General features: G+C 42.2%; 1 protein-coding gene across 7 annotated transcripts in view; it reads right to left on the bottom strand.

Annotated features, from left to right (window-relative positions):
- The window catches only part of TRIM2 (tripartite motif containing 2), a 187,194-nt gene that overhangs the window by 120,502 nt on the left and 45,496 nt on the right, over positions 1-21,196 (bottom strand). For 2 of the 7 annotated variants that reach the window (XM_034959280.3, XM_024928537.4), the window contains exon 1: positions 14,435-14,585. The exons of 3 other annotated variants lie outside the window; for them this stretch is intronic. In XM_034959280.3, coding sequence (XP_034815171.1) covers positions 14,435-14,464 — 30 coding nt within the window. In that variant the 5' untranslated portion in view covers positions 14,465-14,585. Of the gene's footprint in view, positions 1-14,434; positions 14,586-21,196 lie in introns of those variants that run through there. 2 more of the 7 variants (XM_057302186.2, XM_057302193.2) reach the window with 2 other exon arrangements.

Raw genomic sequence — 21,196 nt, 5'->3', positions numbered from 1 at the left:
CAATTAACTATAATCCAGAGCAGAATGGGGGGTCAGGACAAGGACAATCATCTGTAATCCAAAGCAAAGCAGGGTGTTTTACTCTCCATAATAGAGGCATAAAAAACTGTTTTGAGAATTCAGGGAAGAAGTAATCACCTTTTTTTTTTCTTTGAGTAGTAGAAAAGGCTTCATGGAGAAGGTAGGGAAGGAGAACTAGTCTTTTGCCTAAAAATTTACGATTTCTACACCACAATCCTTACTCTTCAGTAACTCCCTTACTAGTTGGGAAGAAAGTCATACATACAAGTGGCTACAACTCAAGACCATATATGAAAAGACTCATTTGGAAGGGTCACAGAAAAATGAGAGAGCACTTCCTAAAGTCCAGGAAATACTATATGGAAAGGGTAGACTTGTAGACTTGACTTGGGACCTAAAAGATGGAAAGGATTTATTAAAATGCATGTTTTTGATAAAAGGCAATTAAATATTCTAGAAAATTTGGAAAACCCATGAAAGTATAAAGAATAAAATAGGTCGGGCACAGTGGCTCACACCTGAATCCCAGCACTTTGGGAGACCAAGGTGGGAGGATCACTTGAGCTCAAGAATTGGAGGCCACCCTGGGCAACGTAGAGAGACCCTGTCTCTACAAAAAGAATAAAATAATTAGCTGAGTGTGGTGGTGCATGCCTGTAGTCCCTGCTACTCGGGAGGCTGAGGTGGGTAGATTGCTTGAGCCCAGGAGCAAAAGGCTGCAGTGAGCTGTGATTGCACCACTGCACTCCAGCCTGGGTGACAGAGCAAGACATAAAATAGAAATCATTTACAGATCCACTGCCTACAGATAAATCCATTGCCAGACATACAATATGCTTGATAAATATTTGCAATTGAATAGGTGAATAAATTATATTACAATTTATAGTCTCTATTTTTTCTTGTACACAACTGCTTTTTACAAAGGTGGTACCAATTTACATTCTCATTAGCAATGCATGAAATTAAGATACACATATTCACCAGCAGTGTTATTTTTAAATATTTGTGAATGATAGGAAGAAAATAATAACTTCCTTCTGAAATTTAGATTTCTGGGATCATTGGTGATGTTGAACATTTTACATACGATCATTAACCACTACTATTTCCTTTAAATTGCCTATTCATGATCTGTGTACATTTTTCTTTGGAGAACTTGGAGAAAATCTGAAATTTTCTCAATCTTGGTTCCCCTGTGGCTATGACTGTGTGAACATCCTGCCATGGTAAGTGTGATTTACTTTCTAAAAATACATTCTTATCCTTATTCTCTGTCTCTCTCTGCTCTCCAACATAGCCTCTAAACACAGCCAACTGCTTCATCTGGTGATCAATCAAAGAAATCATGATTTGTTGCAACACTGGAAGGACATCTTGGTGGTGTGAGAATTACTGAGAGGCAGTATGTTCAGATTGTCAAGCATCACTGAGTCACCATGGCTCTCTTTTTTAAGTGCTGGTTTTAGAACTTAACTTCCTCCTATGCTGTAAAATTAAACTTCACAGCAATTCTTGCACTGACTCCCTCAGTTTCAACTGACCTGCACTTTCTTGCCTTTGAAGTGTCTGTTCCTGCTGAGTCTGGGGTGGCCGTTTCTTCATCTTCCCCTGTCCAAATCTTGCCTGTTCCTGATGAAGTTCAACTGGTACCCATGGATGAGAATGACCTCTTCCTCTGAATCCCATACACTTTGTATTTCAGTGACAGCACTTCCAGCCTCCTGGGTACTTGGGTTATCTGTACATGTACAGATACCTCATCTGCTTATTACCCTGTATATTCCTTGGAGAGTTTATGTCTTCTTTATGTCTAGGGTCCCATAATTCAATTAGCAGAAACCCCAAAACATTTTACAAATTAAAAAATAAAATCATGTCATTTAACAGAAACATGAGCAGAAAAAAAGAGCCACTTTGAAAGGAAAATCAAAGCTTAATTTTCAGTTGTATTGACTGTGCTCATGGTAAGATGTTGGGGAGAAACAAAAGTTCATCTAAACAAAGTTCATCTAAATCAAAGAACTCACAGAATCTCATTGCTGTGGCCTGAATGTGTGCCCCCAACTTCGTATGTTGAAACTTAACTGCCAATGTGATAGTATTAAGAGGTTGGTGCCTTTAGGAAGTGTTTCGATCATGAGGGCTCCCCTTTCATGAATGGATTAATGCCTTTATAAAACGACTTGAGGGAACTAGCAAGCCCTTTTGTCCTTCCATCCCCTTCGCAATGTAAAGACGCTCACGGCACCACCTTGGAATCAGAGAGCAGCCCTCAGCAGACACCAAACCTCCTGGTGCCTTGCTCTTGAACTTTCCAGCCTCCAGAACTAAAAATAAATTTCTATTGTCTATAAATTCGCCAGCCTCAGGCATTTTGTTATAGTAGCACAAATGGACTTGGACATTCATCTTGAGAACTTCTGGGGATAGAAACTAAGGGAAGAATTGAGAGACATGCCTCCTTTTGTCAAAAGAATGTACAAGCTGCCCTCTTATTCTGCAGCCCTTTAAACCCTCTGCAGGAGAGGAACAGAATATCATGAAAGTTGCAACTGGAGTCTAGGGACTAAGAAAGTGAACTGGGACAAACAATTAATTTTAGATTGAACATAGAGTCAGCATAGGAAAGTAAGTACTAAAATAATATTAAAAAATAGCTGGGAAATTGACAAGGAAATTGCTACTGGCTTCCATTAGAGTAAGAGCATACTTTCTTGTAATATTTTCTTGAAATGATGATACATTGATCTTCTTTGACTAATCCATTAGCATAGAAAGATGTTTCTTAGTCTCCAGGGATGCTTACTCAATAGAGGCTCCAGGTCACATTACGGAACCATACACTGCTTCAAACCAAATATTAAGAAAGAGCACATGACAAAGCCAAGACAGAAAGAGAACAACTCTCTTTGGAGTCTTGGTGATTTTTCTCAATTGCTTGCCAAAAATCCCACTCATCATAAATCTGCTTATTTTTAATATGTGTCAGGCTTTTGAAGTTTCCAGCTAAAAACCTCATTTGCATAAACCAACAACAAAAAAATAAAAACAGGCAAAAAAGTTTTTTGAACTGTATTGCTTGGGACTAGTGTGACTGAATGTTTAATTCTCAAATTACAGATGAAAAAACAAATAAAAGGAACCATGAAAGGGTTTCTTTTGAAATCTTCTATCCAAAGTGTGAAAAAAAATATGATAATTGATTTTTTTTTATTCTTTATATTAATCATAGATTTCAATGCCTGTTTTTAATTTCTAAAAGCTATATTCCATATGGAGGGGTTTTATTTAAGAAACCTTTTTTCTTGCAAACCCTCATATGTTGAAATTTTTAATAAATATAATTCAAAAACATAGAAGTTCACAAATCCTAAGGCAACAGCTCAACGGAATATTACAAAGGGATGGTAACAGGGTAAAAACACCATCCAGAACAAGAATTGGGATATTTCAAACACTCCAGATGCACCCCTCCCTAATGTAGTTTTGAGCTTGATTTTTTTTTATAGAAATATTATAAATGGCAGCAAGTGCCCAGATCAGCCCACAAAAACCAGAAAATGTACTTGGACTCTAGCAAAATGGCACCACATCAACATCAGTGTTTCCATGGGGAAATGCATTTTCAGCTCTGAACAGTGATCCCAGGGGGCGTGCCCCAGACTCATGATCCTTGAACCCCAAGGGTTTCCAATGTAGGGATTCTTGGTGGGTGGGCCTATGTGGAGGAGAGGAGGAGGTATGTCTAGATCTCAGTAATCAGTTCCCAGTCTACATCGGCTTCAGGGTCTAAACAAGAGAAAGTGGCACTTTAGCCAGGCATATGCTAGGTATACTGACTTAGGAAAAAGATGCCAGTTAGGGGTTCTAGTGAGGCACTGAAGTGTATGTTTGAGTTAGTGTGATTTGCAAGTTGCATCTGCCTGTATAATAGACATTCAAGAGAATTAAGAAATGTACATTTAGGGAACCAGTGTGGGTGAAGAATGCTAAGTGAGGCTAGTATATGATTGTTGCTTCTGTTGCAATGACTGATCGTTGTAGATTTTCTCTTTAACACCTGATTCCAATTAAAAGCAAGCATTCTAATGTTAATAGCTTAACATTGAAAAAAGAACCTACTACAGTAATTTTATTGTGTTTTCTAGTAGTTTCCAAAATCCTCAGAAAATAAAAAACACCTAGTATGCTTGTCAAAACACAGATTTAAGGCTCCAACCCAGACCTCCTAAATCAGAACTTATCTAGGGGAGGCCTGATTATTTATGATGATCTAGCTAACAACACCTCTTGGTATTTCTTATCATCAGGAAAGTACAAGAAACATTGGCTTGGTCTAAGAAATATGAAAGAGGCATGTGTTCAGTCAAAAGTGCAATATAAACCTTAGTTGCTGTTGTCGTTATTCATAACGATGAAAATGATGTGGAACGCTGAGAGGCTGCTTTGGACAAAAGTTTTCCGTAGGGTAAACAGTTCTGGTTCCAAATTTTCTTTATTGTTTCTTTTGTTCCAAGATTCTGAGTTACAAAAAGCAATTTTACAGATACCTGATACTGTCTTCAGCATATTAGATAGTTCCTCTTAAATAAAACTTGTATTTTAAAATGGACAGAAAAGAGTTTGACCCTCTTAATCTCTTAAATCCAAGCTCTCCTCAACACTATGCAGGTTATTGGAGGCTATGCTGGTCAGGTTTTACTGCCAAGGGACTTAGAGGGGCATCTCCATTTATCAGTGGCTTATCTAACTTTTAGAGTCCTTGATCAATTACACAGTGCTCATGGAAATGCAAATGAGCATGATCAACCAGTGTTATTGAAAAGCACTTTTGTAAGATGTATCAAAAACGTTTTAAATGTTTATATCTTATGCTCTAGTAATTTCACTTTAAAAATCTTTCTTGAGGCACAATCAGAGGTGTGGTCACAGATATTGTCTAGACACTATCATAAGAGTACCAGCTCTGGGTTTCAATGCCAGCCCATCCACTTTTTTTTCTTTTTTCCTCACTATGTCTTATGGTGCTAAGCTGCCACTTTCTAATTGTGCAATCTGGAACAAAATATGTAGCCAACTGTCCTGTGCCTCGTTTCCCTCTTCTGTTAAATGGTAATAATAGTAGGTTTGTTACAAAGATTAAATTCGTTAAATAGTAATAATAGTAGGATTTGCCAGGCACAGTGGTTCACACCTGTAATCCCAGCACTTTGGGAGGCCGAGGCGGGTGGATCACCTGAGGTCAGGAGTTCGAGACCAGCTGGCTAACATGGTGAAACCCGTCTCTACTAAAAATACAAAAGTCAGCCAGGCATGGTGGCATGCACCTGTAATCCTGACTACTTGGGAGGCTGAGGCAGGAGAATTGCTTGAACTCGGGAGGCAGAGGTTGCAGTGAGCCAAAATCGTGCCACTGCACTCCAGCCTGGGTGACAGAGCGAGACTTTGTCTCAAAAAATAAATAAATAAATAAAAAATAATAGTGGGATTACTACAGATTAAATTAATTAAGATGCATAAAGAACTTGAAACAGAGCCCATCACATTGTTAGCAATTCAACAAATGTTAACTATTATTATAAGCTATTATTGCAAAAACATTCATTGCTGTATTATTTGTGATAGAAAAAAATTGAAACAAGTTAAATGAACATGCTTCTATTTAGAAGCATGAAGACATATTTTTGCACATTCATGCAAAAGAATATAATGTACCCTGGAGGCATCACATAATGGTTAAAAACACAGGCTCTGGAACCTGAATGCTGGCCTGCCCCTGACCAGCTGTGCGGCTTGGGACAATTTTCTCAACAATCTGAGCCTCAGTTTCCTCACCTGAAAATGGAGAAGTAATAGTGGGCTGACTGGCTCATACACATAAAGCACTTAGAACAGTTCCTGGCACACAGTCATTGCTTCATCAGTTAGTCTCTCCACTTACAGTCAAGTTGGTAGCCTGGCAGACCGGTGATATCTCATGCACACAAAGCTTCCCAGGCAGTAGCTGTGAAAGTACATGCCCTGGTAGGAGATGAACTGAACAAAGCCTAAATTTCCCTTTATATGAATAGACAAAATGACTGATGCAAGCCCAGGCCTGGAGGCTACGTGCACAACCACCATGCAAAGGAACTGGAAAGAGTTGTTTCACTGCAGTACCAGAACAGACTGCTTTGATTAACAGAAAAAAGAAAAGGGAATAAAGAAGACAGGCTCCCAAACAAAACCACCCACCAAAGCCACAAACAAGACTTGGCAAGAGAAAGGAGCTGAAAAGGCTTTCCTAAATCTCCAGTCTGCATCCACATCTTTTCTTTTTCTTTCTTTTTCTTTTTTTCCTAGAGACAGAGTCTCACTTCGTTGCCCAGGCTGGAGTGCAGTGATGCAATCACAGCTCACTGCCTTGAACTCTCAGGCTCAAGCAATTCTCTCTCCTCAGCCTCCTGAATAGCTGGGACCACAGGCATACACAACCACAAGTGCAGCTTTCTTACATGGAAATATTGCGTAATGGTGAAGTCTGGGCTTTTAGTGTACTCATCATCTGAGTAATGTACATTATACCCAATAGGCAATATTTCATCCTTTATCCCCTTCCATCTTCCCACCTTTTGGAGCCTCCAATGCCTATTATTCCACTCTCTATGTCCACATATACCCACTGTGTACCTCCCACTTATAACTGAGAACATGCAGTTTTTGGCTTTCTGTTTCTGACTCATTTCACTTAGGATAATGGCCTCCAGGTTCGTCCATGCTGCTGCCAAAGGCATGATTTCATTCTTTTTATGGCTGAGTAGTATTCCATGGTGTATATGTACCACACTTTAATCATCATCTGTTGACAGACACTTAGCTTGATGACTTTGCTAAAGGACAGCTTTATTTCTCATAAAGGTTGAAGCCTGCAGAGAGGCCATTCTGACAGGCTGGGAAATGTAGCCTACTGCCAGAAGCTAGAAGCAAGCACTTCCTCCTCACTCTGAGTTTTTGAAAGACTAAGGGAAAGAGAATAGAGAAGGGATATTTCCATCTACCGGGGAAAAGATGTGCAGTAACAAACCATCTTGGGAGACAGTCTTCTCACAGATTTAGAAAAGTATATTTAAATTTTGATGAACCTTTTCAAGTATTAAAGTTTGAGTTACAAGCACAAGAGAGGATAAAACAAATCCAAGCAGAGATTCAAACTGTCATACAAGAATTTGTAGGCTGGGTGAGGTGGTTCATGCCTGTAATCCAGCACTTTGGGAGGCCCAGGTGGGCAGATTATTTGGGCCCAGGAGTTCAGAGACTAGCCCAGGCAACATGGTAAAATCCCATATCTACAAAAAAACAAAAAATAATTAGCCAGGCATGGTGGTGCATGCCTGTAGTCCCAGGTACTTGGGAGGCTAAGGTGGGAGAATCACCTGTCTGGGAGGTGAAGGCTGCAGTGAGCCATGATTGCACCACTGCACTCCAACCTGGGCAACAGTGTGCAACCCTGTCTCAAAAAAAAAAAGAAAAAGAAAAAACAAAAAAGCAAGCAGGCAAGCAAAAACAAACGAACAAATGAACTAAGATCTGCTCCCATGTTGCCCCACCTTGCTCCTAAAGGTTGGATGTGGTTTCTTTTATCAAGGAGCAGGTTTACAACCAGCCTTGGAAGCCTGGAAGGTATTGAGATGTTTCTCTGACCCAGTAACCCCAATTCCTAGAAAGGACAGGGATCAGCAGTCACTACACTCTTCTTCCAACCAGCCCTGTCCAGAGCTGACCTCAGGTTACCTCACTGTCAGCAGCACCCCCTTCCCCAAGGACCCTGCCCCCAAAACCACACCTGGAAGCTTGAGACACCACCAGGTCGGTGTGCAGATGGCCATTATGGATTCCTGGTGAGCATGGCTTGTGAGAAAAAAAGGCAGCCTCATATTGGAAGCCTGTGTTTCCTGAATGCCCCTGGACAGTGATGAGGAGGGGTGGGTAGGCTGCCATTGCCCCATCCCCTGTCTCCTTCCAGCCCTCCAGTGACAGCTCAGACAATGGTGCCCTGCATGTCTGGGTTTACTGCATGTGTTGAGTGTGGGAAGAGAGCTGCTTTTTTCAGATCTTGTCACTATCTTTCCTTGTCACAGTTCCAACACGGCTTCTGGGGCTTCTAGGGTCACTGCTGCCTTATGGGGTCTTTTCATTTTCTTTTTGTAATGGCCAGCATTAATATTTATGCTGTGCCTCCAGTATGTCCAGAACACACAGAGTGTCCAGGAAACACAAGAGCTAGCCTCACTGAAGGTGTATTTAAAGGGGCCACATTTCTAAGAAATCACTGATTGCTGCTGTTTCGTTAAAAATGCTCTCAAGAAAATAGAATCATCCAGTGAAGAGCACAAATCAAGAATCAAATATTTTGAGAGCTCTAGTTCCTTCCTTTTGGTCCCCAGTGGAATAACCTGCATGTCAGTGAGCTATTAAAAGGATTTGGCTCCATTTGGCATTCCTGGAAATGCAATTATTGCCCGGTTGCCTGTGAAACATTTGGGGACCCATGAAAAAGATGGCCTTGCAGATTTCACAGGACTTTTGCTGTGAAAGAGACTCCTCAGCAACATTTTGCTTGATGTCCCTACATTTAAAATTAAGTCACCCAGGCCAGGCACGGTGGATCACGCCTGAAATCCCATTACTTTGGGAGGTCAAGGCAGGCAGATCACCTGAGGTCAGGAGTTTGAGACCGGCCTGGCCAACGTGGCAAAACCCTGTCTCTCCTAAAAATACAAAAATTAGCCATGCGTGGTAGCAGGTGTCTGTAATCCCAGCTACTTGGGAGGCTGAGGCAGAAGAATCGCTTGAACCTGGGAGGTGAAAGTTGCAGTGAGCCGAGATCTCGCCACTGCTCTCCAGACTGGGCGACAGAGTGAGACTCCATCTCAAAAAAAAAAAAAAAAAAAAAAATTAAATCACCCAATGTGGCAACTAGGAATATCTTGGAAAACTATATGGATTTGAAAGTATCTTGAAAAGCACAAATGCTCTTTATGGTGCATGATTCTGAGATCAGATTACAGCTTTAAAGTTCAGTTGAAACTCTATTTTATTCTCCTGCAAAGAGTGAGAGAAGTCATATGGAGGAAAAAACCCATCCTTGGAAGGTCTCTGGTGGGATATACTTAACTACTTACCATATCAAAGAACACACATTGAAAAGTGCCAGACCAGGTTTAGAGTGAGGCTTTGAGGGTACTACAGATTTAAATGTCTTCCTCCCACACACTAAGGAATAGATCTCATTTTTCAAGTTGGTAACGTTCATGAAGTCAGACACTGACCCTTTGTCTCCCACGGTTTCTAGAGTCAACAGTTTGAGGAATTTCATTGAAGTTCTATTTGCATAACAGTTGCAAAATGTGAAGTGTACCATTCCCTTCGGTTCCAACTTGTTAAGTACGGTACTTGAAGGCACAGGTGGACAGTGGGCAAATACACCTGGTAGTTGAAGACCTATATATCAGGAAATGCTCCCTTAAAAAGCTGAGCAGGACTGGAGGTGTGATAAGGGATCTTGTACCCAGCATGTGCCTTAAGGTGAGACTATGCATATCTAAACAACTCCCAGGGCCCCTCTAGGGAGTGCAATTCCAGTTGAGTTTTCTGGTTCATCTTCCATCTTTTATGGGGGTGGGTCCCTTGAACATATCGGAGTGATAAAACAGCATGCTAATAAGTGTGGGAGGTGGTGTGAGTGTCCCTTGTTTGAAAATTTAAGTAGATTTAAAAATTCTTAAATGCAAGGGATTATGAATGTAAACCACATTGGTGTTCCATTACTCTAGTTAGGGAGGCTTTGGGTGCACCAAGGTCACCAGGCTCCCTGCTCCTTACATGCCTTCAGGGGCCTGTCCACCATTTTTCCTGATTCCGCTGTGTTAGATCTTTGGCTGCTGGACCTCAGTTTTCCCAGGGTTTTTCATAAAATGGGCCTGGTGAAGAAATGACTCCAGTCTTGTCAAATCTTAGGAAGAAGGAATTGATGCTGGATCTTCTAAACGAACACATTTCTTTGTGTGTGTGGATATGGTTCTCAGTACCCACCCACTGCTCCAGATGTGCTCCCAGCTCCAGACCTTGCCTTGCAGGCTCACACTTTTGTAATGTACGGAAATTGTAAATGTTCTCTGCTTGGAATCCTCTGGAGCATCATCTAGAAACTTCCATCGGGATGGATGCGGTGTTCCATCTGGGAGGGAAAAGGAATGACCCCATGCCAAGCACTATGGAGGGCAGTCTACATGTTCTAGCTTTCCATTCTCATCATAGCCCAATAAGGCAGACAATATCGTTCCCATTTTCAGGTGAGGAAAACAAGAACTGGAGAGGGTGAGTGACTTGCCCAAGGTCACTAGCAGTCAACCAGCAGACCTGGGACTCGAGTTCAGCTCTGTTTGACCTATGTTCTGGTCTTGACACATCTACAGGATATTATATTTTCCATACAACTTACTATGAAAATTTTAGATAATGACAAATTTTACATAAATGAGTTTTAGATTTATTTATTAAATAATAAAATTATTTATTATAATTTTAGATAAAGATAAATTTATCTAAAATTGTGTAATTTCTTTGTGTAAGAAATTACACAAATTTCTTCTTGTGTAAAGTAACCAACTTGAATGTATCATTACCTCCTGTGAAAATAAAAAGTGTACTTTCCTTTTGAGACAAGGTCTTGCCCAGGCTGGAGTGGACTGGCACAATCATAGCTCACTGCAGCTTCCACCTCCCAGGCTCAAGTGATCCTACCGCCTCAGCCTCCTGAGTAGCTGAGACCACAGGTGTGTACCACCATGCCCAGCTAATTTTTATTTTTATTTTTTAGAGACAAAGTCTCACTATGTTGCCCAGGCTGGTCTTGAACTTTTGGCCTCAAGTGATCCTTCCACCTTGGCCTCCCAAAGTGCTGGCATTACAGGCCAGAAGTGAACTTTTCAAACCACACACAAGACCCATCTATTATTTCTGGATGAGCCTTCAACATGGATAAGCATGATCAGCAAGGAGCTCAAGGGTGATTTCAAACCATGTTTAACTTATGGCTCATGAGTTCCTCCGGGGAGATTTCCGTCAGATCTAAAGTCATAGATAGAAGCTAGAATGGACTTTGAAGACCATGCCTCAGGACAGATAGAAAACCGTGACCCTGAGGGACTCCCTTTTCCAGAGCCACCTGCTGGCCAGTCCCGGATGGAGACCAGAACGCTGATGTCCAGCCCGCCCTTCTTTCCACTGCACTGCATTCTCTTAGCATTTCCTTTATCCAATGTCACCAGTAAATCAGAGAGACATTTGGCAAACTTAGACAGTATTTAGGACTGTCGTTAGATGCTGGTAGCAGTCATAATAAAATAATTAATATTCACTGAATATTTGCTGTGCACTGAGTGCTGTATAAGGAACTCTGATGCATGACCACATTTAAACCTCACAATCATCCAGTGAAACAGATTGTCATCCCATTATTTGGCTGAAGGACTTAGGGAGATTTGGTAACTTGCCCAATAACATATAAGTAAAACAACGAAAGTGAGGCTGGACTCCAGGTTCGTCTGAATCAAAGCTCTTGCTCTTAACCCCTTGTTTTTAAACCCGTGTTCTTTGGCTTCTGCCTCTGTGTGTCGTCTGTCCCCCATCGGCCACCGCACCGCATAGGCCTACCAGTGTGGCTGGCCCTTCCTGGGATTTAGCGAATTTTACAGATAAGGGAACTCGGGCACAGAGAGGTTAGGGAACTTGCACAGAGTTACACAGTGAGTAAGTGACCTGAAGTGTGAATCATGAGGAAGGTGTGATATTGTGATTTATAATAAGAAATATATATTTGGTCTTGTCTCTGCTTCCTGGCACATAGTTCTTAAAATCCTTGCAATTGGCTGGGCATGGGGGCATGCACCTGTAATCCCAGCACTTTGGTAGGCTGAGGCGGGAGGATCTGGAGGATCGCTTGAGCCCAAGGGGTCAAGGCTGCAGTGAGCCGTGATCATGCCACTGCACTCCAGCCTGGGTGACGGAGCAAGACCCTGTCTCAAATTTAAAAAAGAAAGAAAGAAAACCCCTTGGAATGTACAAAGTGATAAAGATCCTTTTTGTATGCCAATGAGATGATTGACGACTGAGGGCTCCCGGATTGCCTCTGGAGGGGGCTGGTTGCCAGGGGAACCAAGCAAGTGATTAGAGAGTTGGAACTTTCAGCCCCTTTCTCCCTACTCCACCCATACACAACCCCTGACCCTGTTTCCAGGGAGCAAAGAGGGGCAGGAGGTTGACTCAATCACCGATGGCCAATGGTTTGATCAATCATGCCTTTGTAATGAGGCCTCCATAAAAACCCAAAGGAGCGGGTCTGGAGGGCTTCTGGATAGCTGAACACATGGAGACGCCGCTGGGAGAGTGGCGCCCGGAGAGGACATGAAAGCTCCAAGACCCTCCCTAGCCATCTCTTCACCTGGCTGTATGTATTCATTCAACTGTATCCTTTGTAATACCCTTTATAATAAATTGGTAAATGGAATTAAGTGTCTCCCTGCGTTCCGTGAGCTATGCTAACAAAACAGTGACCCCAAGAAGTCAATCTCTGACTTACAGCACAAAGTTAGACAAAGTTACACAGCTTGTAATCTACCTGAGGAAGGATCGTGAGAACTTCTCATGGATAGCCAGCTAGTCAGAAGCACAAGTGACAACCTTCAGCCTGCAACTGGCCTCTGAGGTCAGGGCAGCCTGGTAGGACTGAGCCCTTAAACCTCAGGGTCTGCACTCACTGCAGTTAGTGTCAGAATTGAGTTAAACTGTGGGACACCTAGTTAGGTGGGAAGGTGAGAATGCATTGACCTGACCAAATGGGATTTGTGAGGCCTGCGGTGGGCCTGGAGGGTGAATGATGCACACCTGTCCTTTCCCTTTGGAGCCTCCACCCCACCTGGGACAGTCAAAAGTTCACTGGCAGAGTCAGAATTTCCATTCCTTGTCAGGACCTCCTCGTGGGTGACTCATCCCTCTCCGGGGCTCTAGGACCACTCCAGGAGAACCTGGCCTCACTTAGAGACTGCCTGTTTTCATTACAATGGGTTCAAGCATTCATGTTGCTTGGCGTCAAATTCATTTGAAAAACACCCTTTGTATTCTGACTTAATACCTCCAGGATCCGCAAACAGCATGGTGGCTTTAAACAAGGTGTACCTAGATAATAGATACAAGTTGTGGGAATTTGGAGAGGTGGGGAGACTTTCAAAGCATTAAATGTATTGAAGTCCCATGGTTCACCTCTAGCTTTATCTAAAAATTAAACCTCACCTTTTCATTTTATCAGGCTCCTGTCGATAACAAACACAAACCGCAAGTTCACTGACTCCACACCACGGGGCTCACCAGAAACTTATCTGATCAAAGCTGCCGTAGGTGATTCTTTTCTTCAGCAGCAGGAGGAGGAGGAGGACTTTCTAAAGCAACTCCCAGGACTCGAGATGTTGTAGCCCCCTCCCCACCTTACAGGTCGCAATGACAGCACAACCCTTTCCTTGCCCTTTGCGCACCCCGTGAGCTACGACAGGTGCCTCACTGAGCACCGAATGAGCCAGCCAAGAGATAAAGCAGGCACCAAAGACCGGTGCCTGAGTGGTTTTCCACCCTCACCCATTCACACCCCGGAAACCAGCAAGCACCCCGAGGTGTGGCTGGCTGAGCCCACATCAGGCTTCACCCCCGACTCACATGGCGTCCCCAGGCTCTGCTGACTTCTCACTTGGGTAGTCAAGGACAAACGCTCTATTCACCTGGGGCTATTTCTTCATTCCACAGCCGCACGGCAGAGGGACATAGTACCCTTTGAGCACTTTTATGGGGCAGTAAAACTTTACAGTCTCCTGTCTGCTCTAAACTGTTCCCACATTTCTGAATAGACCTATTTATAACATGCAAGACTACTACAGTTTGCCCTTTGAAAATACTAGCAGATATTAGGTCCTTTCAAATGGGGTCGACTGAGTTACATCGGCTAGCAGCTGGCTTACAGAAACCCCGGAGAGGCCCAGCTAAGCTCCGTACTGTGACTACCTATGTTAGGAAATAAAACAGCATTTGAGTCTCACAACATCACTGGAACTGGCCTTATGCTTTGCCACATTCATGTTGCTTTGGTGTCAAATCCAGCTGTGTCTCTCCCTCGATTTTTTGCTTCCTTACTCCCTTCCTGCCTGGATTAACAGAGCTCACTGTGAGCTTTGTCAGCAAATCCCAGTCTTTTCCTTCCCTCTTCTGCAGGGAAAAAATTAAAACCAGGAAAAAGTAGCAACCCAATCACAACTTGTTTCTCCCAGCCCCGGATTAACCAGCTGGCCCAGAAAAAGAATTATCCCACATTGAGAAGCGTCCTTACCTGCGTTCCATAACGGCCACTCCTGTGCATCGAAGACCACAGCCAGCCTCCTCCAATCTGGGGACTCAGCTCCCCGCAGCCCGCAGACAATTGGGCCCATTATAGTCATCAAGCTGCCGAGTTAAAGGGTGGCCCTTACTAAAATATAAACAGCTAGTCAGCACAAGCCAAAGGGGCGGGACTGCAGTATCAGGGGACAATGAGAGCCAATGATCAGCCTCTTTGGGCTCTGTTTGCTTAAGATATTGTGTTTCATTCCGAAGTAGGGGAGACGGGAGTGAGAAACACTGAAGAGTAAGGGCTGAGTTATCATCTTTACAGCCCCCAGTAGGAAAAGCGTCCAAGTTGAAAAGTTTAAATCACTGCCCACAGAAGACCAATTTCAGGAAAGTGTTTGTAGACTGCACACATAATAATATGTATTTTTAAAGCCACAGATATTTATGTTGCATTAGCTATCTGTTGTCTTCCGGGGTTAATAAATGTGGTATTCATGAGGTCAACGGGAGTTTTTCAACCAAAGAACAAAGGCCGAGAAAGTTAGTTTGATGACATGCTTATTTTATTGAATATACTATCTGATCAGGAGCACTCACCTCATCTACAGAGCAAACACTTGTTTGATTGGCACATCTTTATTTTATTTATTTATTTATTTATTTATTTATTTATTTATTTATTTATTTATTGAGATGGAGTCTCACTCTGTTGCCCAGGCCGGAGTGCAGTGGCACAATCTCGGCTCACTGCAACCGTAGCCTCCTGGGTTCAAGTGATTCTCCTGCCTCAGCCTCCTGAGTAGCTGGAATTACAGGAATGCACCACCATGCCTGGTGAATTTTTGTATTTTTAGTAGAGACGGGGTTTTGCCATGTTGGCCAGGTGGGTCTTGAACTCCTGGCTTCAAGTGATCCACCCGCCTTGGCCTCCCAAAGTGCTGGGATTACAGGAGTGTGCCACTGCGCCTAGTCTACTATTTTTTTTTTTTTTGACACAGAGTCTTGCTGTGTTGACCAGGCTGGAGTGCAGTGGTGTGATCTCAGCTCACTGCAAGATTGGTACATCTTTAGAACCCAGAGATATGGACTTATTGTATGCCCAAGTCAGCAAAATGGCTCACATTTGATGTGTTTATGTTCTTCTTCGTGTGTGTGTGTGTGTGTGTGTGTGTGTGTGTGTGTGTGTGTGTAGAGATGCGGGTCTCACTATATCACCCAAGGTGGAGTGCAGTGGCTATTCACAGGCACAATCATTGTGCACTGTAGCCTCAAACTCCTGGGCTCAGGTCATCCTCCTGCCTCAGCCTCCCTAGTAGCTGGGATTACAGGCTTGCACCTATAATCATGCCAGACCATGAGCATTTCATCTGATCAAACATATCAGAAGTTCAGTATATTTGGAAGAAGGCAGGAGAGCCGTGGCTTCTTTCTGTCCCCCAAACTTAACTAAATTCCACTCTTTTTTTTTTTTTTTTTTTTGAGACGGAGTCTTGCTCTGTCGCCAGGCTTGAGTGCAGTGGCACAATCTTGGCTCACTGCAACCTCCACCTCCCAGGTTCAAGTGATTCTTGTGCCTCAGCCTCCTGAGTAGCTGGGACTACAGATGTGCACCACCACGACCAGCTAATTTTTGTATTTTTAGTAGAGACAGGGTTTCATCATGTTGGCCAGGCTGGTCTCAGTCTCTTGACCTCGTGATCTGCCCACCTCGGCCTCCCAAAGTGCTGGGATTACAGGTGTGAGCCACCACGCCCAGCCTTAAATTCCCCTTTTAAAGCTACTACAGCAGCTTAACCTTCCAATGCCCTTTGATAATAACCAAGAACCAGAAAGTAAACTGTAGGGCTTTTTTTCTTATATAATTTCTTTTTATTTTTTATTTTTTTTGAGACGGAGTCTCGCTCTGTCACCCAGGCTGGAGTGCAGTGGCGTGATCTCGGCTCACTGCAAGCTCTGCCTCTCGGGTTCAGGCCATTCTCCTGCCTCAGACTCCCGAGTAGCTGGGACTACAGGCGCATGCCGCCATGCCCGGCTAATTTTATTTATTTATTTATTTATTTTTTAGTAGAGTTGGGTTTCAGCCAGGATGGCTGGATCTCCTGACCTCGTGATCTGCCCGCCTTGGCCTCCCAAAATGCTGGGATTACAGGCACGAGCCAACGCGGCTGGCCTCCTTATATCATTTCTAAATAATACACTGAAGTAAAAATAAAGTTAAGAGTTATTTGGTTGATTGTGTGGCATTGCATAAATTATAGGCATACAAACTGTGAAAAGTACAGTCATTACATTTGAAATAGTTTCATCGTTTATAAAGTGATATAGTAGTTATCAAAATGAACACAGTAGTTGTCAAAATGAATTATCAGAGAAAAATGTTGAAATGTATTTATTTTCCGCAAACTTTTCCTCAAGCCCTTCTGATATGATTATAAAAATAATAATCCCCAAATGCCATCCTTTCTAATCTATATTAGTTTGAAAATGTTTGATTCTGCCACTGGTGTTTAATTTGTATTAAAGTAAAATTCCTCCAGAACCTTTTCTAAATGATGTGTGAGGCTCCTTCTGGCCCTTGTATCCTTCTAATTATTTCAAAAGAGCTGTTACATCCATACTTTCACAATTTTGACTTTAAGGTACAGGTTATCTTCCTGAAATAATCTAGTTTTCTTCTAAGGTGTGTGAACCCAGAAAATCTGAGACAGCTCTCAATTAACCTAGAAAGTTTATTTTTCCAAGGTTGAGGACACGCCCGTGACATAGCCTTCACAAGTGTTAGGATCCTGTCATTTTAAAAAGCTTCAGGACACCATGAGCAGCCAAAAGAAAAAATTCGATAAATTGGACTTCGTTAAAATTTTAAATTTTTTCTTTCTTTTTTTCTTCCTTTAGAGACAAAGTCCTACTCTGTCACCCAGGCTGGAGTGCAGTGGCCAGATCATAGCTTCATAGCTCACTGCAGCTTTTACCTCCCATCCTCAAGCTATCTTCCTGCTTGGGCCTCCCTAGTGCTCAGAAACCACAGCACATAACCAAAATTAAAACCTTCTGTGCTTCAAAAGACATTATCAAGAAAGTGAAAAGACAACCTATAGAATGGGAGAAAATATTTGCAAATAATATATCTGATAAGGTTCTAGTATCCAGGATATATTTTTAAAACTCCTTCAATTCAACAATAAAAAGACAAACAACCCAACCTAAAGATGGGCAAAGGTCTTAAATATATATTTCTCTAAGAATAATACATAAATGTCCAACAAACACATGAAAAGATGCTCAACATTAGTCATTAGGGAAGTGCAAATCAAAAACACATTGAGGCTGGGCACGGTGGCTCACGCCTGTAATCCCAGCACTTTGGGAGGCCGAGTTGGGTGGATCATCTGAGGTCAAAAGTTCGAGACCAGTCTGGCCAACATGGCAAAATTCTGTCTCTACTAAAAATACAAAAATTAGCCAGGCGTGGTGGTGCATGCCTGTAATCCCAGCTACTCGGTAGGTTGAGGAAGGAGAATTGCTTGAACCCAGGAGGTGGAGGTTGCAGTGAGCTGACATCATGCCACTGCACTCCAGCCTGGGCAATGGAGCAAGACTATGTCTCAGAAGAAAAAAAAACCCAAAAAACCAAATGAGACCAGGTGTGGTGGCTCATACCTGTAATCCCAGGAATTTGGGAGGCTAAGGCAGGAGGATCACTTGAGCCCAGGAGTTAGAGATTAGCCTGGGGAACATAGTGAGCCCCGGTCTCTATTAAAAAATAATAACAATAATAAGGAAAAGAAAAAAGAAAAAAAAACACAATGAGGTGCCACTTTACACCTACTAGGATAGCCATATATATACATATTTTTTTTCTTAATAAAAAGGAAGAAAACAAGTGTTGAGGAGGATGTGGAGAAACGAGAACCCTTGTACATTGCTGGTGGAATGTAAAATGGTTCAGCTGCTGTGGGAAACAGCTCTACAGTTCTTCAAAAAGCTAAACATAGAATTACCATATGAGCAAGCAATTCTACTTCTGGATAGATACCCAAAACAATTGAAAATGGGGGCTGAAACAAATATGTGTACATCCTATATTCATAGCAGCACTATTCACAATAGCTAAAGGATGGAAACAGCCCAAATGTCCATCAAAAGATGAATGGATAAACACATTGTGATATATATATACAGTGGGATATTTTTCAGCCATAAAAAGAAATGAAGTTCTACAACAAAGATGAATCCCTAAAACATTATGCTAAGTGAAAGAAGCCAGACACAAAAGGTTGCATATTGTATGATTATGGGCAACACAGGGAGACTCCCTTTTCTAAAACAATTTTAAAAATTAGCTGGCCGGCTGAGCACAGTGGCTCACGCCTGTAATCCTAGCACTTTGGGAGGCCGATCACTTGAGGTAAGGAGTTCGAGACCAACCTGGCCAACATGGAGAAACCCCGTCTTTACTAAAAATTCAAAAATTAGGTGGGCGTGGTGGTGGTGCCTGTAATCCCAGCTACTCAGGAGGCTGAGGCAGGAGAATCGCTTGAACCCAGGAGGCGGAGGTTACAGTGAGCCAAGATCATACCACTGCACTCCAGCCTGGGCGACAAAGTGAGACTCCATCTCAAAAAAAAAAAAAAAAAAAATTAGCTGGCCATGGTGGTGCCTGCCTGTAGTCCCAGCTACTCCAGAGGCTGAGGCGGGAGGATTACTTGAGAACAGGAATTTTAGGCTTCAATGACCTATGATGGTACCAGTACACTTCAGCCTGGGCAACAGAGCAAGACCCTGTCTCTAAAAAAATATGATAAAAATAAAAAATAAATAAATAAAAAGAGGATTTATTAAATGAATTCATCCATTATATTTGCGCATCACTCAGCATCTATTAAGCTCCAGGCACTGTGAGGCAGGTGGGTGCCAGTAGACCTGCTTGCACCCTTTCTATGGAAGGTAAGGAAGAATGCTGTTTTCCAATGCAAATGAAAATAATAATAATAATAACTGACTAAGATTTATTAAAAAGCATTTTAAATGTCAAAAAGTGTAAGTGTGGAACAGGCACAGGCTGGCAGCAAGTCAGAAAGCCACTCTGCAAGCAAACAGATTCGTTATAGTATTAATAGATATCATTCCTACCCTCTGTAAACTCTGAGTATATAATGACCTGCAGATTATGTTTGACATTCTCAGTGAGTTTCCTACTTCTTTCAGCATATATTTCATTAAAATCAATCAAGAAAAGAGATATTCACAAGTTTTTATCTGGGAAGGACTATATTTGAACTCAGTTCATTTTAACATAGGTAAACCCCTTGGAAGGTTGAAACAGGAAATCAACTGACAACGAGGAGGAAGAGGAGACTTTGAAAACATGGAAAGAAGACTTTGCCAGAAATTTCGTCAAGAAAACACAATTCTGTAGAGCTGAAACTGTCTGACAAAGCTGTTTCACATATCCCTGGGGCCTATTTCTTTCCTGATCATCATATCACTTAGCATTGGCCTATTGCTGTTATTAAAAATAATAAACAAAATGATTACAGAGGCAGATGTTGTTCTTTTAAAAGATGGAGAGATGACATCACTACTTTCTAAATTTCGAACCATTAGATTATGCAGTTCAGAAAATTGCTACATGCCCTTTGAGAATGCTCATCATCTAATTAAAATTTTACCCTTGATCCAAAACAGCTACCTCTTAGTCACCCAATTCTTGGCAACCTGAAGCCTCAATTACCCATAAGCAGAGCTTCACCAAACCCTTCTAAAGAGCCAAAGCCCAATTAACTGACTTAGCTCAATATCCAGTACCGCACTCATTATCAAGTCCCTGATTTGCCAACATACAAAACACTTTACCAGGGGAAAACATTAAATTGCTTACTGATTTTTAAAAAAATGATATACACATAAAACTATATTCTCATGTCAAGAGACCATATAAATATGGTGAATGGAACTGGGTGAAGTCACAACAGAGGCCCTTTGGATAATACATAGATGAATGCTGTACTAGTCCGTTTTTACGCTGCTGACAAAGACATACCCGAGACTGAGAAGAAAAGGAATTTAATTGGACTTACAGTTCCACATGGCTGGGGAGGTCTCGTAATCATGGTGGAGGGTGAAAGGCATGTCTTACATGGTGGCAGCAAGAGAGAATGAGGGGGAAGCAAAAGCAGAAACCCCTGATAAACCCATGAGATCTCATGAGACTTATTCACTATCATGAGAATAGCACAGTAAAGACCAACCTCCACGATTGAATTACCTCCCCCTGGGTCCCTCCCACAACATGCGGGAATTCTGGGAGATACAATTCAAGTTGAGATTTGGGTGGGGTCACAGCCAAACCATATCAAATGCTCAGACCTCCTAAGTCTCAGATGATTCTGGAAATCACAAATCTCTAAGCTTAAATTATGTGTTTTAGAATCCTTTAATTTCTTTTTTAAAATAATAAAAAGAATATTGTCTTAGTCTATTTGGGCTGTTATAACAAAATGCCATAAGCTGGGTGGCTTATAAGCAACCGGAATTTATGTCTTACAGTTCTGGAGGCTGGAAGTCCAAGATTAAAGTGCTGGCAGATTCCACATTGGTGAGGGCCTGTTTTCTCATTAAGAGACAGCTGTCTTTTTGCCGCCCTCACAGGGTAGAAGGGGCAAAAGAGCTCTCGGGTCTCTCATTTATTTATTTATTTATTTTGAGACAGAGTTTCGCTCTTGTTGCCCAGGCTGGAGTACAGTGGTGCGATCTTGGCTCA

This window comes from Pan paniscus, chromosome 3 (assembly GCF_029289425.2).
Source record: "Pan paniscus chromosome 3, NHGRI_mPanPan1-v2.0_pri, whole genome shotgun sequence".
NCBI classification, from domain to species: Eukaryota; Metazoa; Chordata; class Mammalia; order Primates; family Hominidae; genus Pan; species Pan paniscus.
This window is presented reverse-complemented; position numbering and strand designations above follow the sequence as displayed.